The sequence below is a fragment of the Ursus americanus genome, chromosome 11 (assembly GCF_024610735.1).
Source record: "Ursus americanus isolate L20-20 chromosome 11, mUrsAme1.1.p, whole genome shotgun sequence".
NCBI classification, from domain to species: Eukaryota; Metazoa; Chordata; class Mammalia; order Carnivora; family Ursidae; genus Ursus; species Ursus americanus.
Window position 1 is genome coordinate 27,992,893 of NC_142137.1, and position 22,013 is coordinate 28,014,905.

General features: G+C 37.3%; 1 protein-coding gene across 4 annotated transcripts in view; it reads right to left on the bottom strand.

Moving 5' to 3' along the window:
* Positions 1 to 2,260: 2,260 nt before the first annotated feature.
* REV3L (REV3 like, DNA directed polymerase zeta catalytic subunit) overlaps positions 2,261 to 22,013 on the bottom strand; it is a 169,158-nt gene continuing 149,405 nt past the window's right edge. For all 4 annotated transcript variants that reach the window (XM_045798487.2, XM_045798486.2, XM_087865396.1 and 1 more), the window contains 6 exons: positions 17,063 to 17,177; positions 13,043 to 13,180; positions 11,549 to 11,739; positions 10,226 to 10,472; positions 8,297 to 8,500; positions 2,261 to 3,382 (listed from right to left, as the gene is read on the bottom strand). In XM_045798487.2, the coding sequence (XP_045654443.2) occupies positions 3,242 to 3,382; positions 8,297 to 8,500; positions 10,226 to 10,472; positions 11,549 to 11,739; positions 13,043 to 13,180; positions 17,063 to 17,177 (1,036 nt within the window). In that variant the 3' untranslated portion in view covers positions 2,261 to 3,241. The remainder of the gene's footprint in view (positions 3,383 to 8,296; positions 8,501 to 10,225; positions 10,473 to 11,548; positions 11,740 to 13,042; positions 13,181 to 17,062; positions 17,178 to 22,013) is intronic.

Below are 22,013 nucleotides of genomic sequence, written 5' to 3' on the forward strand. Positions count from 1 at the left end.
TATTTTAATTTAAAAATGCCTGCTCTATCTTCCTGGTCACATTCTCTCCTCCCCAAATAGACACAGAAACCTGATTTTATAAATCTGAGAGTTTCTCTATAAGATATTTGCCCTGTAAGCTACTCTTGGAGCTTGGCGAAAGTGGCACAACCGCTATGGGAATGGACGAGGCACCAAGACATAGTGGATTCAGGGCTGTCTTAGGACTTCCTGTTCAGACCTCAAACGCTAGAGACAATCCGTGACTCATTTCCTGTAGAAAGCTATTTATTAAGCAGAACTCTGGGGCCTTAGTGGTATTAGATTTCATTCACTTCTGTGAAACCCCAAATGGCTCAAGGACATGTCTCATCATATCAGGGGGAACAGATGAGGTGTCATGGGGCGCACCAGGCAGACTGTCCTCCAGGTCTTGCTGAGACGGGGACCTGTGTCACCCAAAGTAGCTACTGTGCACCGCTGCCTTCTCGCTCTCCCCTGTTCATGGCAGAGGCTCAATGTCATTTGTAGCCAGGCTTTTTACTTTACAAAATCAAATATGTGAATATCTTAAATACTATTCTGAAGTTGAGAAGTGAACTTAAAATCTTGTTTGATAGGCCCTAAAGGAATATCCCTGTAGTTGTTACTACGAAAATGTAAACCGAGTAGATGGAAAGATCAAGATTACATAGCTGTAAGAATTTACTGGCATAAACTCTAGCCCTGCAAGAGAATCTTAGGTCTTCAGGGCAGCGCGTTTGATGGCGGGGACTGTGCACCTTGTGAGACGCATGGCGAGGGGCCTGTGACTGTGGGCAGGGCTGAAGAGTCCACCGACTCCCTGCGCGGCCTGCTCCAGCCCTCACAGGACTAATCCCTCTAAACATTCTGTAACTGCTGTGTGTGCACGTTTTTATGTTTTCCCCAATGTATTGGCCTTCTTCACACAGAAAATTGAAGTTCGTACAGAACTGAGTATGACAAGTTCAGCATTTGCCTGATTCCCACCATTGACTGGGACTTCTGTGGGTGTGGGACAGAGACAGTTTCTAGTAGCGTCTGTTAATACTTTACATGTGGGGAAAGGCACCGGTGGGAAGTAGGCAGAATGAGAGAAAATGATGTTTTAACAAACTTAAGGGGATGTTTAATGACATTATCTCTCCAGCATTACTTAGAAATAGTTTTTCTTTTTGTGGCCTGGGTGAAAGACAAAACTATTAATAGCTGATTCATAGTTTTGAAAAGGCAGGGAAAAGGATTATGAAAGTATGCTACAAGCTTCTTGCAAAATATTTTTTTTGGTAAGTCCAAGTTTCAACACAGGTGACAGTTACTGAACAGCAAAGGAATCTCAGTAAGAGGCAGTGAAGCTGCAGCCTCTGAGGACGGTGTTCCACGGACGTACTTCCTACGGAAAAGCGAACCAGAGAGAAGGGAAGAGCGTAAAATGGAGCCAGTTTTGGGTACTCGTGGTTTGATGACCATTGCTGAGTTTGGCTGTGTTCAATGAGAAAGAGCGTGGGAACAGTTGTTCTGTTGAGCACACCGCATCTGGTTACGAGGGGAAAGCTGATGTAAGTGGGAATCCTGCCAGCACAGAACTTAGAAAAGACCAACAGAAAAGTTTACCGATGACTGCCATGCAAGGGTAACAGAATCCCAATTCTGAGGGCCAGCGCCAGCCTCCCAAAGAAAAAAATCCCTCAAAGTGGGGTTCATCTCCTCAGAGCTTAGGGGAAGTACGTGCAGAACCATGATTTGTAGCTCTGTGAGTCCATACGTACCATCCCATTTTTAGAAACGACTCCCCCAGTATTTGGAAGTCCTGATTTGGCAATGGAAGACATAGTTCTGGCATACAACCAACCAGATGAGCTTTCTATGTTAAAATAAGAATTGTTTTCTATTGAAAAAATTGGCAATTAATTAAAAAAAAAGGAATAGTGTAATTACTGCTTTCCCTCTGGAAAGTCCTGGCTTCATGATTAATTGTATCTAAAAGAAAGCGTACACAGAAACTCTACTAACATGTAGATTCTTATAACTATAAAAGGATGAGTGCTGAATTTTTTCTAGACTACTTTTGCTGCCACTTTTTTTTTTTTAATCCTCAAGTTTTGGGTGAGGGAGTTTGCAGTATCAACTGTGATGTAACAATGAATTAAACTGACCGCATTAAAGTTCAGAGAAGAGTAGGGTAAGAAGGACGTAACCAGCAGAGGCTTATAAAACAGATGAAGATAATACCATTTATAGCAAGATAAAATCACACAGCCATATTTCATATTTTATTCAACTTTAATATGGTTTCCATTAACTTTTAAAACAAAATGATTTCCAGTTTAGAAAACAATGCACTGACCACATAATTCCTTTTTCATTTTATACAGTTATACAAATATTCTAAATACACATTTTGTGTTCAAGATGATGGCAAATAAGATTAACTGTACAGTACATAAGGAAAGAAAATATTTTAAGCATATTTAGAAGCAATAGAAATGTCTATACAAAACAAGCAAAAATGGAATAAAATTTTTTATTTTTAAAGTATTGCAACAGGCCCACAGGTTTGTAACAAAAATGTCTTTGCACAGTTCCTCACAATGCCCCAGGAATAGCTAAAGCAAGACAGCGGTTTTAGAAAATAACATTTCAAAATGCTACACATGGTACTATTGTTTGCACAGTTTGATCAAAATAACACCTCTACTCTGAGTCAAGCAAAACCTAGAGGAACTATACCTAACAACTTGAAAATCATTTGTATAAAATTCATTGCACATTATTTTACTCAGTTGTTTGAAAAGTAAAAAAGTGTATTTACAAAATATTTCGCAGTCAAAATTATAAAGTGAATGAGTATCTCTAAGTAACACGTCTTGATACAGACAGTTCAAGGAAAACACACGAATGTTTTTTGTTTTTTTTTTTTTAAAGAGGTTTTCAGTGCTCCTTCCACAGGGAAGTAAATATCATCTACTCAAATGGATTTACAAGATGTTACACATACTGGAGCAAATTCAACACATACATTATAAAAGGATGAAGAATTTGTACATTGTAAGAAGTGAGCTACTTCAGAGAGCAACAAGTACAGTTTTAATTCAGTTAGCATAAAAGCCTTCATAGTCTTCAGATAATAGACAGTGAACAAACTTGACTTGATGAAAGTTGAGAAAGCACCATGCACAACAGTTTAGTGGTAAACACTGAAAAAAAAAAATAGCACCTGGAATTCTGTGATATTGACAATTTAAAACTGGTCTAGTAATTGCCGGAGATATGGTGCCTTGGATAATTCTCTATTTACTCGGGAGAGTTTGAAAAGTACTGGGCAGTTCAGAGAAACACACGGGATGTGTCGATCAAAGCACCCTGTACAGTTCTTGCATATCTGAAAGTATAAGAGGAATACATGAAACAATAGGAAAGTCCCTACGTATATGTGTTAACAGCAAATTTACAATCCCTCCTCTCTGACCCACCATAGATTGCTGGCAGACATATGAGAATACATTACAGAAAGTTTAATTAATTTTCATCTCATCTCTGAAGCATAGCCTACCCTAATGGATATTACAGGTGACCCTTGAACAACATGGATTTGAACTGCACAGGTCCACTTATATATGGATTTTTTTTTTCAATCAACTCACAGCACACTACTATAAAATTCTTACAATAAAGGAAGCTAGAGAAAAAAGTGTTTCTCTAACATGATTTTTTTCTCTAGCTTAGTTTAAGGATACAGTATATTATCCACGTAACATACAGAACAGGTGTTAACTTTGTTACCAGCAAGGCTTCTGATCAACACGGGGCTATTAGTAACTAAGTTTTTGGACAAAATACCTACGTAGATTTTTGGGGGGGGGTAGTTACCCCAACCCCTATGTTGTTTAAAGGTCAATGGTGTATTAAGATCCACTATAAGGTGCCCGATTACCATTAAAGACTGTCTTTTCCATGCGCTACACTCTTATTTTTTTAAATTACTCAGATTTATCTTTTTAGATGCCAATAAAAAAGTGATCCATTTTCTCATTCCAGAAGAGAAATCAAAAGATATTAATGAGAAAGAAGTAGTCTAGACCAGTAGTCCTATTACCTTGCTATACATGAGCTTAAAAGTATCCTAACACCCGAGCCCCATCCCAGACCAATGAATCAGAATCTCCGGGCGAAAGAGCCTAAGGATGTGTACTTTTTAGGGCCCCCAGGTGATTCTGATGTTTAATAAGGCAATTTTTAACAGAGGAGAAGCATTATAATGTCTTAATACAATGATCAGATTTTAAACAAAATCTCACATATAATATTGTTAAAAAGATTATAAAACATGAAAAACATCAAAAAATTACAAAAGCTATTAAATGTGGACCCAAGGGTCAAGTAAATGCTGGATTCTGTTTAGCACATCCACGTGACTTACACAACGGACGCCGAACAGCCGCCCCAGCTCTGGGTGCTCTTCTGAGAGAAGTCAAACTGCGTCAGTCAAGTCTCTGATCTGTACCTCAAAGAGCTTCTGTTTTAGAAACGTCTCAACATTTTTGTTCTTTGCCCCAATATCTCCAGTCAACTGAAGGGCATGTTTCCCTGATCACACTGGTTACTGTCCCCAGTACGAAGATACTGTCCAGGCAACTGTACTTCCTCAGTGTGCTCTCTGAAGACCAAGGACGCTGCTCTACTAGGAACCCTTCACTAAGGAGTCTTGCCGGAGACTCCCAGGTCTTCCCAAATACAGAGCTTCTGTATCACAGCTACGTGTGCTGCAGCCGTAGTCAGGGGCTGGGCAACCTGATCAATATTCATGCACTCTCTGTGCCTGTCTGATGAATAAGCCAGGATGGAATTACTTGCCTCTTTAAATTTAACTCAATTTTTAGTTTCAAGATCCATTACTGGTGATTTAAACCCTGGAGCACTATAGCTCAATTCAGCTTATGTTTAAAACTTGAAACCTGGATACTTAACTTTTTAGCTCATAAGGAGGCAGACGTTAAAAAAAAATGCTTTAGTCTTTCTTTCTTTTTGCTATCCTTTGGCTTTCTTATTTTCTCAAAAATTTTCAATCAGATGTTTATTTCAGTCATTTTCACTCTTTCATGTTTATTAAAGTGTTTAAGGTGATGAATTTTTCTCTGAGCTCTGCTGTGGCTGTCTAGAATCTTACATAGTGTTTGAGAGTTAAAATTTCCAAGTGGAATGATCTTGTTTTCTGAGTTTATAATGAATTAGTAGCTTTATAATAGCATTGTATTGATAAAATGTCTAATATTTCTAACTTCTTGAAATTTATCTGAGAGAGCAAGCGAGCATGAGTGGGGGCAGGGGCAGAGAGAGGGGAGAAGCAGACTCCCTGCTGAACAGGGGCCCAATGTGGGGCTCGATCCTAAGACCCTGGGATCATGACCTGAGCCGAAGGCAGACGCTTAACCGACTGAGCCACCCAGCCACTCCTTTTTAATGCTTTCTTTACAGACTAAGATAGGGTCAATTTTTTTAACATTCTGTAACGCTTGAAAAAAGGTGTATTCTATAATATCGGGTTTCAGAGTCTGATATACAATCATAAGGTCTACCTTATGTTTACATCTTCTATAACCGTACTTCCTTGATAACTTGATTATTCTTGGGCTGAGAAGCATATGAAAATCTATTACTGTTATTTCTATTATATCTTCTATAATTTCCGCTTTATGAAAATTCCTACAGATAGACACACATTTTAATTCTCTTTAAAAAAACCTTTGAAGCTTAAAATATCTTTTGAAAGATGATGAACCACCCTTAAACAGTATCCCTTCTTTTAAACTGTATTTCTATATGAAACAAGACCTAACATTGACCGAGGGTTCTAGTTAAATCGATGGCACCAACTAGTGTGGGGTGTGTTCCTGAGGGCAGAAGATAGGAAGGTCTGGGGAAGAGACCAATCACAGCCTTTGACTTCAGTGCAGCTCTGGAGGCCCTGCTCACATTTGCACCTTGTAATAGAAGCCAATGAGAGAATTTTCTATGAAGACTGGTTGCTATCACTAGGGAAGCAATTTACAAAACAGAAGCTGGGAACACCCAGTGACTTCATTGGTTGCACCGACTAGAACCGTGAAACTAATACAAAGTGGCTGAAAATTGGTTGGTCATCACTCCAGTGACATATTGCTGCTTCCCTTGTGCATTTCAATTTTTACGGACCGCCACCACGGGCTGGACTCTGCTCCGGCACAGCCGTCTCAGCAGAGAGAGAACGGCAGGGCCTCTATCCTCACTGGGCTCACCAGCTTTCTGGCGGGGGCGGGGGGGAGGACGGACATACACATAATCGCAGGGAAGGCTTCACTGGATCTAGGGGTTTAAACTGATTCCCTGAAGATGATTATTAATGGTGGTAGAGGAAAGCATTCCATACAGAAGGAATAGAATTTTTAAAGGCCAGAATAGGGGAGAAATCCAAGTGCCTCACGGACCTGACAGTTCAGTAAGGTATGCATGGAGGGGGCAGCGTACTAGGGAGAAGGGTAAGCACGCTGACAGAGGCAGCAGGTGGGGGCCCGAATGGAGACAGACTGACAAAGCATACCGAAGGAGTCTGCATTTTACCAGAGAGAAGGAGAAAGCACCAGACTTGTACTTTTGAAATAGAATTCTCGCTAGTGTTACGAATGGAGACAGGGGCGCTGATTTCGGCTCAGGTCGAGATCTCAGGGCTGTGAGATGGAGCCCCGTGTCAGGCTTCTCTCCTCCTCCCTCTGCCCTGTGCTCCTCACCCCGCTCGCTCATGCGCGCTCTCTCTCAAATAAATCAATCGATCTTAAAAAAAAAAGACACTGGCAGGTGGTAGGAGGCTGGTGCAGGAGCTTAGGGGAGAGAGGACCGATGATAACACAAGGGAAGGAGAAAAGTGAGGGTATTTAAGAACCACTTAAGTTGATTTTTCCCTCTCCCTCTCCACCCCTTATTTCAACAAGCTGGGCTTCTGTGGTTGCATCAAAATAATCATAGCTTTACAATTCTCCCATCCTTAATGAGACCTAGTTAATGGCTTCTGGATGACTGGCTGTGCTCTCAGGAATTTAACTGTAGCAGTTAAAATGGCGCAGAGGAAACAGTCTGTGCTTTATCAACCCTTAATCATCTTTAAATAATATTCAGATTCTTTAAGAGCCTTCTCTCTCCCTGTTCACTTTCATGGCAGCTGAGTTTTACTGAGATTGTGGACTGATACTCGGGCTTGATGCAATAGCTGCTTTACCTTGAGGACAAGGTGCAGAGCCTGGCATCACATCCTGGTTTGGATTACTTTCGGACCGTGAGGAATGATTGTATAGAGAATTTACAACGTCAGAGCTAGATGGGGCCTATAAAAGAGCATTCTGATAAAACAGGCCAAAGGACAAGGCCAATATTATGAAGTCCAGACTAGAGTCCTGATGTCTTTAATATCAGCATGATTCATTTTCCACTAAATCACACTACCTACCTCTTAATTATTTGGTTGGTTTTCAAACATTTCAATAACTTCATATATTGCTCTTCTAAAACAAGACAAAACAAACTCCACTCCAAAATTGTTTTCTCTAGCCTGAAAGCTAAAAATGTAACACGAAATATGATGGTATAAGATACAATCATTCCTTTAAGAAATATACTACTTTGTCTTTTAAAAATGTGCTAGATAATTTTTCTTCAGATTTCACTTTCCAACTTATTTCAAGAGATTTCTGTTGTTAATTTCTGCTACAATTCCCAAATTTGAAAAACCCCCTCTGTGACTGTTTACTCATTCGTAAGCGTTCTCTGGCATAGATTAAGACTCAATCATGTTAACTCTTTTCTATCTGGACTCTTAGAACTGTGAGCCTTCCAAGTTTATTAGCAATTCTCTAGACAACCGGATTTTTATGAGAATGGTTTGTAGATATGGTAGAGAAATTGGTACTTCCTTTTAAAAAATACTATTATAAAAGAAATTGGGTAGAAGAAGATTGTTTCATAACTTATTTTTTGTTTTTATGCGATTGTGTATTGTGTTTATTAAAACCTAGAACTACAATCAACAAAACTAAAAGACAACCTATGGAATGGAAGAAGATATTTGCAAATGACATATCTGATAAAGGGTTAGTATCCAAAACAGGCCATCTTTAAATAATTTAGTTCAATTATGATATTTTTGGTGTTGTAAAGTTTATCAACTTAGAATCTTTAGTCTACTTTTCACCCAGATCTCATGTATTGATGACATTTTCCTAAAGAATCAGATTGCTTGGGATTCTGGGTCTATCTAACAAGGTCATACCTTCACAAGTTGTTCCTGTTTACGTTCCAATTCTCGAATTTCTTGGTTGAGGATGACTGCAACGTGCTGAGGCTGGCTCCGACATTTACCACAGATGCCGTGCTGAGTGACGTCATCACACACGGGGCAGTGTAAAGTGGTGAAATACTGTGAGATAGTGCCTTTTCGCCCTTCAGGTTCACTTCGAGAGGCTGCTTTCTGGATCTATAAAAACATCAATTCAGAAATAAGTCTCAGGGAGGTGGGCTGAGAGAAGTGGGTGATGGGGATTAAAGAGTACACTTATGTACCTCATGATAAGCACTGAGTAATGGACAGAATTGCCTAATCACTATCCTGTACACCTGAATCTAAAGGAACAATGTATTGTTAACTATACTGGAATTAAAGTAAACTTAATGAACAAAATCCTTCCTTTCACAGAACTTACATGTTAGTATCATCAGATTATATATATATATATATAAAATAATTTTTTTCTTCTTTTGGGAAAAAATGGTCTCCTGTCACTGAGTTTTTTTGGTTGAGATATACAGATTTATGAGATCATACAGGACCCTGGAGACGAGAGAGGACAATGGAAAAAATCCAGGTGGAGAGTAGATACAGTTTAAGGCTACACAACTGGGCCAGGGAAACAAGGCAAGCAGAAGGTTAAAAATAACCTGTTAGGCAGTAGTGTGTAAAATTCAAGCAAGAGTAAGCCTGGAGCATTCCAAATGTAATTAGATATGTGTCACCTAAGCATTCTTCATTGGAAGTTAATACTGGTTTCAAAGATCAGCCTTCTGGTACTCTTTTGACACTGAAATAACATTATCATCTTGTTATTATACCCTTGGTCTTCTCCTGGTATCTTTTAATCACTATGCATAAAAGTTATATTAGGTCAGCCTCTTACAAATGCCACTGGTTTAACATTCTTGCTGATGAAATGAAAAGTCATCCTCGCCCTCTGTGCAGAGCAGGACACAGCATGACAGATGGCGGCCTCACAGCTACAACCTCCGTTTCCTAGCTTATTCTTTTCCTTGAGGCCATACGTGCTTGTTGAGAAATTAAAAGTAATCTGAGGATCAACTTTTACTGGTTTGCCTGAATACCATCAGTCTTTCGTGTCTGAGGTAACAGCAAATGACTGAGCAGATCCAATTCTGAACAGTAGATAAAAACCGCTCCTCTCCAAGCCTCATGTCTCCCAGATGATTATCCGATCCCAGATCACTCCTTCAGGCTGCCAGTGAGTTAACTAAGAGTTCAAGCAAAACTTCCTTGGCCAAGATTCCAAGTTCCAGGTTTTGCTTTAGTATAATGCTCTTTTAACATTAGTCTCATTTCTTCAGCACTATGTCTAGATACTATATACATTTCTTAAACACCCATTTTGAAGGAATTTTTGCTCTCCTTCATTTACTTTTTTTTTTTTTTTTTTAAGATTTTATTTATTTATTTAACAGAGATAGCCAGCGAGAGAGGGAACACAAGCAGGGGGAGTGGGAGAGGAAGAAGCAGGCTCATAGTGGAGGAGCCTGATGTGGGGCTTGATCCCATAACGCCGGGATCACGCCCTGAGCCGAAGGCAGGCGCTTAACCGCTGTGCCACCCAGGCGCCCCTCCTTCATTTACTTTTTATTAGCTGGTTTATTATGAGTTATTTTTTAGTTAAGTGTTTACCACTGAGAAATAGTTGCAGAATTTATTTTAATATCCTATAATTTGGCCAATGTGACAGAAGCCAGGAAGGTGTTTGTAGAAAACTTAAGAGTTTCTTTTAGGAAACCAGAAGACTATGGCACCTTTGCCAGTTTAGGATAACACAGTATCTGTGTTGCCTCTTACAGCACATGAATAAAATCTTTAGTTCTACTGGAAATTGCAAGTGAATTCTCTCTATGGTCATAGCCTAGGTATAGTATTTGGTAGGCTTACCCTTGGTAATTCATGATACCAGTTGAAGACATCAATACCAATAAGTGAGAAGATTCTCGCCAGGGGTGGCAGGATTTGCTTGGTGATATAGTAAGTGGCGTTCAGTCTCAGAGTCGGGTCCTGCAGCACTTCCACTGGGCGCCTCACGAGCTGGATAAGTGGTACTCCGGGGGTCCCATAAATGATGACATACGGCACTCGCTCTCCAACTCGAGGCTCAGAGCGCCGATCGTAAGTAAGCATTTTCCTATTAAGTCCACATAAATATTCAATCAAAAACTGTTACGGAAGGCATCTTACCAGAAAATCAAGTGAGAAACAATTATGAAACCATGAGAATATAAGGGGTACCTTTATGTTAGGGTTACAACTTTTTTTTTTTTTTAAGATTTTTTAAAATTTATTCATTGGGGGAGAGAGAGAACATGAGCAGGGAGGAGAGGGAGAAGCTGACTCCTGGCTGAGCCAGGAGCCCAACATGGGGCTCAATCCCAGGACTTGGAGATCATGACCTGAGTTGAAGGCAGATGCCCAACCATCTGAGCCATCCAGGAGCCCCAGAGTTACAACTTTTTTGAGAGCTAGATACACTTGACTTAATGAGCACCATGCAGACATAATATAAGAGTTTAAAACTTACTCCGTATGGGTACCTGGGTGGGGCTCAGTCAGTTAAACGTCTACCTTTGGCTCAGGTCATGATCTCAGGGGTCCTGGGCTCGAGGCCCACTTCGGGCTCCCTGCTCAGCTGGGAACCTGCTTCTCCCTCTCTCTGCCCTTCCTCACCCCACTGCTCATACACTCTCTTTCTCAAATAAATAAAGTCTTTAAAGAAAACAAACAAATGTACACTATAAATCATTGCTACCTGAAAAACAACATGAGTTGCCAGATATCAACTAGCTTAAAATGTTTTCTATCTCCGAAGGGTAAGAACTATCATAAATCTAACAGTGAAAGAGAAGAGAAAATTTAGCTGGTTAGATGACCTGATTTTAGAATGATACCATCTAAGTGCTTTAGTAGACCCATATTAAGGACTACCTAGTGATTTTGATGTGGAAAAACAATTCAAGCTCTGTACCAGATTATAATTTCACGGAATGTAGTTTCTCAAAGGAAGCCCAAAAGAGAAATTCCTTCTTCCTTTTCAGAGCTTACAAAGTATGGGAGAGCATCTATTTACCTTTACTGAGGCTTCATCTGGGCAGGTGAAAGAACTGTGTGCCTGTGGACTAGCTGTCTTTTCATCTATTCCAAACCATTCAGAATCCCAGGACTACACTTGCTAGGTACTGAGAGTTCTGTTGTGTGTATCATTACCTTGTAAGTTCAAGGGCTGGCACACAAGCTCCAGGTTTATAAGAGAAACTTCCTCTGTATTCCTTGGCAAAGATAAAATCTTGGATGCTGGCTTTTCCTTCCAGAAGCTTCATACATTGTCGCTGAACATATTGTTTAATTAAACTTATATCTCTTGTTTCAAATAGCAGCTTTAGAGAACGCTCAAGTATCTTAAAAAAAGAAAAAAAAAGATACGCTTATAAAAATATCCCCCAGTACATTTCATCATTGTTATATTTTCAATTATGTAACTACTGAGTAATTTGCCCATCTACCTACACAATCTGCTATTTACAGTAACTGGATAATAAAAATTATTAAAAATTGGAAAATATTTTGGAGATCTTATATAGCTTGCTATTTCTAAAAACAGTAGTTTGAGGAGAATCCTATTGAAATAACATGCAAATAGAACATTTGCTATGTAATGAGTAACATGAAACACTTAAGCACAAGAAGCCAGACATAATTTCATGTTTTGTTTCTTATTTCCCTGTTACAGACTCAGGTGAACAGACAGAAGTTTAAGTGTCCTATCACCAAGCAGTGAAATCAAAATCAGGCTTTTGCTTTTTCATAATGTCAACGAATATATATTAATTGTGATGGAATTTTCTATGCTGGAAATATTTCTGACATGCAGTAGACTTATGTAGTGGATTGAATTTAAATTAGTTCTAGGTTAAAGTTCTGTATCTTATTATAAATACTGGAACTAATACATATTTACTCACTTAGTTTGCTAATTTGGCTTAAGTACAATTCTACCCTTGGAGAAAGAATGCTCTGGATGATATCTCTTCAGAAACTAGTATTAAATAATATCTCAAAGTCATATAACATTTTATATATATAGCATAATATACTGACATTGACAACAATATTGCACTTTTTATGCTCTTATAAAAATCAGTGTGTGGAGTACTGTTCCATTTATACCACTTATTTTTGGTTTGTTATAGAAGGAGTCTGGGCCTGAGTAAAGAAAAAAATCTAAAATACTATGGTTAAAATTACTGTGGTTGACAAATTTAGGCAATTTATGGTGCCACTGTTCAAAAATCTAACTTGTATTTAATCATTCAAGTAAATAAAATTTCAGTTTATCTAGACTGGATTACTTATAAAATTATTCTGTTGCTAGTTTCTTTATCCTGCTCCCTAGGTTTTGGGTGTTGTCATATGATAACATATTATCATCTCCAGGTGATAAGAATTTCCTATCAAGTTCATTTGTTTTTTAGCAATTGTGATAAAAGGTAAGGTGTGGGAAGAAGTCAGAAACTCAGGACTAAAATCAAATTAAGTTGTTTTCCTTAGAAACAAAATTCTCAAAAATCATATAGTCCCCCACTGGTGGTTATACACAGTCACAGAGGCGAGCAGGGCCACAGTGACGTGTGCTTGAGGATCTCCACCAGATTCTTTAGCGACTTATTTCTTAAAGATGAAAACAAGATAGGTAAAACTTACCTTAGAAACAGCAGGGCAGGAATCTCTTCTGACTGTTTCTATTCCTTTTGCATCAAATACCGGGTCCTTTTGTTCCAGTGTTTCATACATGTAACCCACATACCTCTTTTTTGTTTGTAAGACACAGGGCAAATATACCTGTAATGGATTAACAAAGTGCCTCTCAATAACCACTTTCCCCTACCGTGAATATCTTATTTTTATGTCTTTTTCTGTCTTTAACCAAATATTAATCACACACACACAAAATCTAAATATGGCTTAGCACCAATTAAATTCATAATACAATATTTAGAGGGGAAACACACAAAATGAGTTGTCTTTACTTCCTTACCACTCAACTCCTTTGTTTGCACTATCAAATTTTGCCCCTACTGTAGCTGACACCGCTCTCTCAAAATTCATCAATCAGATTTAAACAATTAAAAATTACTTTAACACCTACATATTTAAAAGTTACAAGTACAAAATTAAAAGACAATACAACAAAAAGCCCTGGTCCTTTTGCCTCTACTTTCCCTGCCCTAGAGGCATCCTCTGTTATTGATTTCCTGTGTACCCTTCCAGAGATACTTAAACACATGATGGTAGCTTACCATATATATTATTCTGTACTTTGCTTATTCCATTTAAATAATGTATCTTGCAGAACATTCCATCCTAGTACAGAAAGCTCAGTTTATTTTGTAGATACATAGTAGTCCATTATGGGAGGGTATCACAATTTATGTAACTAGTTACCTACACTGTGGGTCATTTACGATGTTTCCAATCTTTGGTTATTACAAATAGTGTTCCAGTGAACAACCTTGCATGGATTAATCTACTGGATAAATCCCTAAATTAATGGTTGTGTGCCCTCCACCCCCTTTTAATGCTACCAAATTGGTCCTTTCCTCTGTCCCCAAGCTTTATCCCAATTAAAAGGCAGAAGTGATCAGATTGGATCTGACCAAAAAGTGAGACACAGCAATAAATAAATGTAAGGACATAGAAAGGTTAAAAAATGAAAGAGGATACACAGGCTAACACTAATCAAAACAAAGCTAGAGTAGTTCTATTAATGTCAGAAAAAGTAGGCTTCAAGACAAGAAATATTATCGAAAAAAGTATCAATTTGTCAGGAAGATACATAATCCTGAATGTGTATGTACCTAATAAGAAAACTTCAAAATGTATGAAGTAAAAAATAGCAGAACAAAAAGGAAGAAACAGACAAAACCATGATTATACTTGGAGACTTTAGCACCTCTCTCTTAGAAATGGACAGAAAATCATTAGGAATATAGAAGGCTTCAACAACAGCACTATTAACCTAAGTGACACTTACAGGACATTCCAATAAGCAGGATACAGATAGCTTTTAAGGTCACATGGGAATATTCACTAAGACCACATGCTGGACCAAAGGACAAATTTCAATAAACTTAAAAGCATTAAAATCATACAGAGTGTATTCTTTGACCACAATGGAATTAAATTAGAAATAATAAAAAGATTTCTGGAATATCCTTAAATATTTGGACTTAACACAAATCTAAATGACATTAGGCAGGTCTTTATCATTGAAACAAATGAATAATAATGAAAATACAAGATACCAAAATTTGAGGCTAAAGTAGTACTTATAGGGAAATATCTTAAAATACTTACATTAAAAATATTTAATATCAATGATTCAAACTTCCACATTAAGAGGACAGGAAAAGAAAAGCAAACTAAACCCAAAGTAAGTATAAGGAAGGAAATAATAAAGAGTCGAAATTAACGAAATGGTTCTTCATAAAGTTCAGTAAAAGGAAAAACCTCTAGCTGGATGATCAAGGCAAAAAAACAAACAAACAAAAAAACAAATTATCGGAGGGATGTCACTAAAGATCTTACAGAAGTCAAGAATACAGAAAGTATAAATAATTCATGCCAATAAATCTGACAACCTAGGAGAAAGGGACAAATTCCTTGACAATTGCAAGTTATCAAAACTGACATAAGAAAACCTAAATATTTCAATATATATTAAAGATGTTTAATTTGTAATTAAAAATCTATGACTTCCCGTTCTCTCCCACCAATAAAATGTCAGGACCAGAGAGCTTCACTGGTGAATTCCATTAACCATTTAAGAAAAAAAATAATTATACTAATCTTATATACAACATTTCCAACTCATGAAACTAGCCCTTTTTTTGGTCCCAAATACAAGAAAAAAACTACAGACCAATATTCATCATGAACATATACATCATAATCCTTAACTCATGTTTATTCAAGAAGTTTTGCAGTTTTTGCTTTTACCTTAGGTCTCTGATGTATTTCAGGTAAATTTTCATGTCTGGTGTTATTTTCTAAGCATGTCATGCTCTTCACTTTGTCAGATGGGTTGAGTGAGTGTCCACCGTATGTCTACTTCTAGGACAGCACTCGTTCTCACCGTTTTCTAGCTGTTCTCCCCGTCTATGCACCAATTAGATGCTCACTCTTCAGGGCAGATACTATATCCGAGGCTTCTTTGAATCTCTTCCAGCACAATTCTTGCTCTGAAGTAGGTACTTTTACCCTTTTCACACCTGTTCTCTTAAATCAACCCCTTCTAACTCCTACCCATCCATCTTTCTCGATAGTTCTTGAATTGTTCTTTATTTTCCCTAGTTCAGGCTATACAGATTGTGCCCCATCTTGAGATTCACGTCCTCCCAATCCATCTTGTATACCACTGTGAGGACAATCCTCCCCGCACAGCTCTGATCATGTCATGCTCTTGTTTGATAAACTTTTCTGAATCAAGTTTAAACACTTTAGTTTGGCATTCAAGACACTCTGAAATCTGGTCTTAACTTTATTTTCTAGACTTCTCTCCCTGTACTCTATATTCCCATATTGTCCCTTTCTAACTCCATATCCTCCTACATACCATTTTCTAATATGCAGAATGACTGTAGCCCCATGACTGCCTATTGAAAAGTCTAACCATTTTCTGAGACACAGAACAGTATTCCCTCATACATGGAGTCTCCCCATCCAGCCCAGGAGGACATAATACCTCCTTTTATTTGTGCTCTTACAGTGTGTAGGGAGACTGCTCTCATGAGACTTTCTGTAAGTTTAAAATAAAAGATCTGTAATCTTTTAGGTTATTGGCTGTTAGAGTGGGACGGTGTCTTATGCTGCTTTGCATGCCACACCTCTCCTAGCTTAGTATCTTTTATATAGAAAAAACTAAATACATATTTGATATCTAAAGTAAAATGAAAATAGTCTAAGGTCCTTATGGCAGACTGTACTGTCCAAAGAAATAATATCTGCCATCCTACATGGTCTTCACAGTGTGACTCTGACATTCCTCCCATTAAGAGATGGGAGTCTATGTTCTCTCTTAAATCTAGACAGGCTATGATGCTGTGTGACTTTGAGACAAGGTCATAAAAAGCAAAACAGCTTTTGTCTGTTTTTCTTTGGGATGATCATTCCTGGAACTCAGCCCTATCATGCTGTGAGGAAGAACACATAGTCCCAGGGAAAGACCAAGTGTAGGTGTTTTCAGCTGACAGCCCCGGCTGATATTCCAAACAGCAGCCAGCATCAACCCCCGGACATTAGAGTGAGCAAGCTTTAGGTGATTTCGGCCATTAGCTGTTGTTGGATCACCTTCAGCTTCTAAGTTTTCCCAGCTAAGGACCTAAGCATTGTGGAGTGCAGACATGCCATCTCTGCTGCACCCTTTCCGAATTCCTGACCCATAAAATCTGTAAGCATTATTAAGAAAAAGGGTGATTGTTTCACACCGTTAAGTTTGGGGGTGGTCTGTTACACAGCAATAGTTAACTGGAACAATCTTTTACTTCTTTATATAAAGACATTACTAAAAATTTTTTTGAGAAAATTGCACAAAACTAAGGGAAAATATTTTAAATTTAATACTTTGTAGACCCATATACTGTGACTGTATTGTGCAAGTCCAAAATGTCTAGAAGGTATGTGAATTTTATACCTGATTACTAGTGTTAATTACATTTCTCTTACCTTCTCAAACTTCAGTTTCACTGGTTTAGGATTGGTAGCAGTTACAGCTTCGGCAATTTCCTGACCAATCTTAAAAGACTGCTCCTTAGTGGCTCCTTTCAGTAGCACAAACATACTAAGAGGATTAAAAACCAGGAAGTCATTGTAACAAAAAAATTTCATCAAGAATAACTTCCTGGCTAATACTCTAATACCAAAGAAAACTCCACCCCCCCCTTACTCTTCCTTATTAAGTTGCTTCCTATTTAAGCTTTCTTGTTTTACCATACTTTCCTTGTATCTTACTACAGATCTTTAGGACATCTAATATTTCTAGTTTGGCTACACACAGACCAGCTTAGGTGTCAGAGCTGCCAGAAGGTCTTGGGTCATTCCTAGACAATAATGGCTTTATATGACATACAATTACATCAGTCATAAAATAAGAGAAAATATGATTATAAAGAAATGGAAAATTTACTTGTGATATGGGGGGAAATTTCCTTTCAGAACCAGCCAACTTAAAAAAGACACACATATATTTTGTAATATATGTTTACTGAAGAAATGTTAGAAAACATAAAGCATAAAGAAGAAAACAGCCACTTAATCATACCATTCAGAAAAAAGGCACTGCAAACCTTTCTGGGTATATCTGTAAATCTCTTCTCATCTGGGATCACAGATCATTATTGCTGGATAACTTTCTCCTTCCATTTAGTTGTACATCTTAACATTTTCCCACATCATTTAGTTCTTTTACGTTATTTTAACAGTTGTACTGTATTTCAATGTATGGATATATTATAATTCAACCAAACCTCCATCATTGAAAATTTAGGTTACTGAAGTTTTTGGCTAATATTTCATATATAATAATTTGGCACACCTCTGATTATATCCTTAGAACAAATTTCTATCTGTGTAATTTCTGGGTAAATGGTATATACTAAAAATATTTTTTGAAAGATACTGTCAAATCTGAACTTCAGAAAGATATTTCTAATGTACAATTCTAACAGCAGTATATGCAGGTCAAGAAGGAAGGATTTCTAATATAAATAACTGCAATACAAAAAATATTCAAAAAATAAACAAAAAAATGAAAGTATTGGGTATTTTTTTCTAACATAATCCAGTTAACTTTATAATAGCACAATCTGTGACCAACAGAAATAAAACCTAATAAATATATTTAAATAAGAGATTATAAAGTTGATCTTCTTGTATACTTTTTTGGGTAAATTTTATTATTTATTTATTTTGAGAAAGAGAGAGTGAGCAAGAGTAGGGGGAGGAGCAGAGGGGGAGAGAGTCTCAAGCAGACTCCACACTGAAGCACGGAGTCCGATGCAGGCTCGATCCCATGACCCCGAGATCATGACATGAGCTGAAATCAAGAGTTGGATGCTTAACTGAGCCACCCAGGCGCCCCTTCACTTATAATTTTAATGGAAAGATATTAAATAGAAATGGATAATATCTTGAAACATGATCTTAAGATTCTTGTTTCTAGTCTTGGGGCCACATAAACCAATCTCATATTTCTTAAATGTTTTTATATTGGACTTAAAATGTCATTTGGATGGTTTCTTTGGAAAAGCTTTCTCTGCTAATACTGGAGATAGTACTTAAGAGTCTGATATGAAAAGCTTAAGAAAATGAGTATTCAGTATTACTTAAGGTCTTTAAAATAAAAATGGTCTCAATCTAAATTAATTTTAAAGGCTACACTCTGAACCATTTGATGCTTTCTATAATATTTTTTTTGTTAGGCCCATTTGATGCTGATTACACCAATATAGCTTTATTTTTAAAATAGATTTTAAAATTTCCTTTTGAAAGATTATTTTCAAAAGCAACTTCACTGAGATAACAATTTGTATATAACAAAATGAATACATCTAAAGTGTACAGTTCCATGAATGTTGACAAATGCATAGACTTGTTATGGGCTGAACTGTATCCTCCTAAAATTCATATGTTGAAGTCCTAACCCCAGTACCTCAGAATGTAAGTATACTGGGAGATAGGACCTTTAAAGAGGTGATTAAATTAAAAAGAGGCCCTAAATTGGGTGGTGAGGATGAGCCTAATGTTACTGGTGTCCTTATAAGAGAATACTTGAATATACAGAGGAACAGCAGGGATGCACGTGAACAAAGGAAAGATCATGTGAGGACACAGAAAGAAGGTGACTACCTACAAACCAAACAGAGAGGCTTCAAGAGAAACCATATCTGCCAACACTTGATCTTGGACTTTGAGCCTCCAGAACCGTGAGAAGATAAATCTCTGTTGTTTAAGCCACTAAATCTATGATACCTTAGAAAACTAAGGACATTTTCATCACCCCCCAAAATTCCCTTGCACTCCTTTGTAATAATTTTCCACTCCTGGCTCTAGGCAACACAAGACCTGCTTTCAATTACTACACATTAGTTTTTTTTTTTTTTTTTCAAGAATTTTATATAAATGGAACTACACGGTATGTGCTCTCTTATGTCTGGCTTCTTTCAGCTTATTTTTGAGATTCATCCATGTTTCTGAAGTAACAGTAACTGGTTCCTTTTTATTGCTAAGTAATACTCCATTGTATGGATATGCCACGTTTATTCATTCACCCTTTGGTGGAAAATTGGATTGTTTGTGGTTTTGGACTATTATAAATAAAGCTGCAATAAACATTTGCATCAAGTCTTTGTGTGGACCTAAATTTAAAGTTCCTTTATGTAAATATCCAGGAGTAGAATTGTTGAGTCATATGCTAAGGTATGTTTAACTTGAGGTGTAACTGCCAAACTTTTGTTTTTTAAAAGATCACTATGCTTAAAATGGTCAGGTGCAATGATGATGAAGACACTTTGAAATTAAGTGTATATACACATTTCTATAAAACGCTAGGACAGGAAAAACTAAGCTGTGGTAATAGAATCAGATAAGTGGTTGCCTGGTGGTAAGAGATGAATGTGAGGGATTGACTGTGAAGGGGTACAAGAGAACTTTCTACGTTGATAGAAATGTTCTGCACCCTAACTGAGGTGGTAACTGGTTACACGGATCTGTACCTGCATATACTGAACAATACACTGTGCATTTTTTTTAAAAAATAGTGCACTTTTTTTATTAAAAATTATACCTCTATGAAGTTGGTATCTTAAAAGTTATTATTATAGGGTATATACATGAGATTTTACCCAGTAGTTAGTGGGTTTGAGGCCATCTATGTTTTGGCCAGTTTTATCTGGAGCTAAGCTTCAAGACAGCTGGCCAAGATTAATGGAAGGTCACTTAACAGAATGGAGGTGACTAGCCTACAAAAAGAGATGGTTTTAAAATGAATTTGTTTGACACTGGTGCTTTTAATCTAGTTAAATAACATTTATCTTTGGGTCGAGAGATCCAAGTACACATATAGAGCAGTGATTTTCACATGGTAGAGGGTGAGTGGGGATATTAGAATAACTTAGAAGGTCTTTCTCAACTATAATCAGATGAATTTCCCGAGAGATTCTTTTTTAAATTAAAATTTTTATTTTTTAAATTTATTTGAGTATAGTTGACCCAAGAGATTCTAGAGAACTCTTATAACTGTTGGGAGTAGGTCATATCCTACTAGGATGCAGTAGATATGATTGAGAACAACTATTCTACAAAATACCTGAACCACTAGTCAATAACATTGTAATAACTTTGTATGGTGACAGTTGGTAGCTACACTTACCATGGTGAGCATTTTATAATGTATATAATTGTCAGATCACTGTATTGTACACCTGAAGCTAATACTATATGTCAATTATATTTTAATAAAAAAATCATTTAATTGAAAAAAAGAAATGCAGTGTGTTTATTATATTTTCTAAATGGACAACAATGCATAACTGCTCTAGAAAGAGAAACACCCTTCTAGCAGAGTAACTTTGATAACTGATCTCCCTTAGCTAGACCCCAAGATTCATAAAATCAGCAGTCTTGGAAGTGGAGGGAGGCAATGGTCCTTCATCATCATCTATCAGATTCCCACCACTCTGATCATGAAGCAACTGAGCTTCAGAGGGGCTAAGCACTTTGTTAATGACCATGCAATCAGCCAGGAGTACAGCTAAAAGAGAATCCAGATCCCCTCACTCTCAGTTAAGAACTTCTTCACTTCCCCAAGCATTATCTATTATCCCTAAAGCAGTGTTTCTCAATCTTTTATCATTATTGTCTTTTCAAAGAAAAAAGTTAAAAGTAAATATAATAAGAGAAAATAATTAGTAAGGAATTCTGACTTAATAAGAAAGTACCAGCTAGCAATCAAAAAACACTGAGTACTACTTTATGGCTCCACTGCTGACTAGTTGGGGATTTTAGACAAGTTTCTTAGGGGAATGTGCTTTTATTATCATTATTTATTTATTTATTAAAAAAAAATCTTTTTTTTTTTTTTTTTTTTTAGTTTCAGATGTAGTGTTCAATAATTCATCAGTTGCATACAACGTACTTTTTAGGCAGCACCTGAGAATGTGCCTGTAATGGTTCCTCCCAACAGTGTGAAAATGCTGACCTAAATAGCACCGAAGTCGTCTTCCAACTCTGACATTCTATGAGTCTGTGTTCTTTGGTTTGAATTCTTAAAGATCTTAAAGGCCAAACAAAATAACTACAATCGGAATCATGCCAACTTCTGATTCTCTGTGTATGTTATCAGCCATGGACATGTATGACCCTGAATTAAACTCAACAATTTAAAGGCTTCACTTTGTCCTCTTCCCTAAATATTTTGCAAGGAGCTCTGCTAACAAGGTGCAAAATGATGTTCTAGTAACTTTTATTTTGCTGGACTACTCAGCAGAAGTGGTTTTACAAAGCAGTGAAACACTCAAATTTAGGAGTGGCTTTTGATGGGGAAGAGTAGAGACTATGGATAATCGGGACCTGGATAACTTGAAAGTATCCCCACTTGTTAGTAATGAAACAGCTAGAG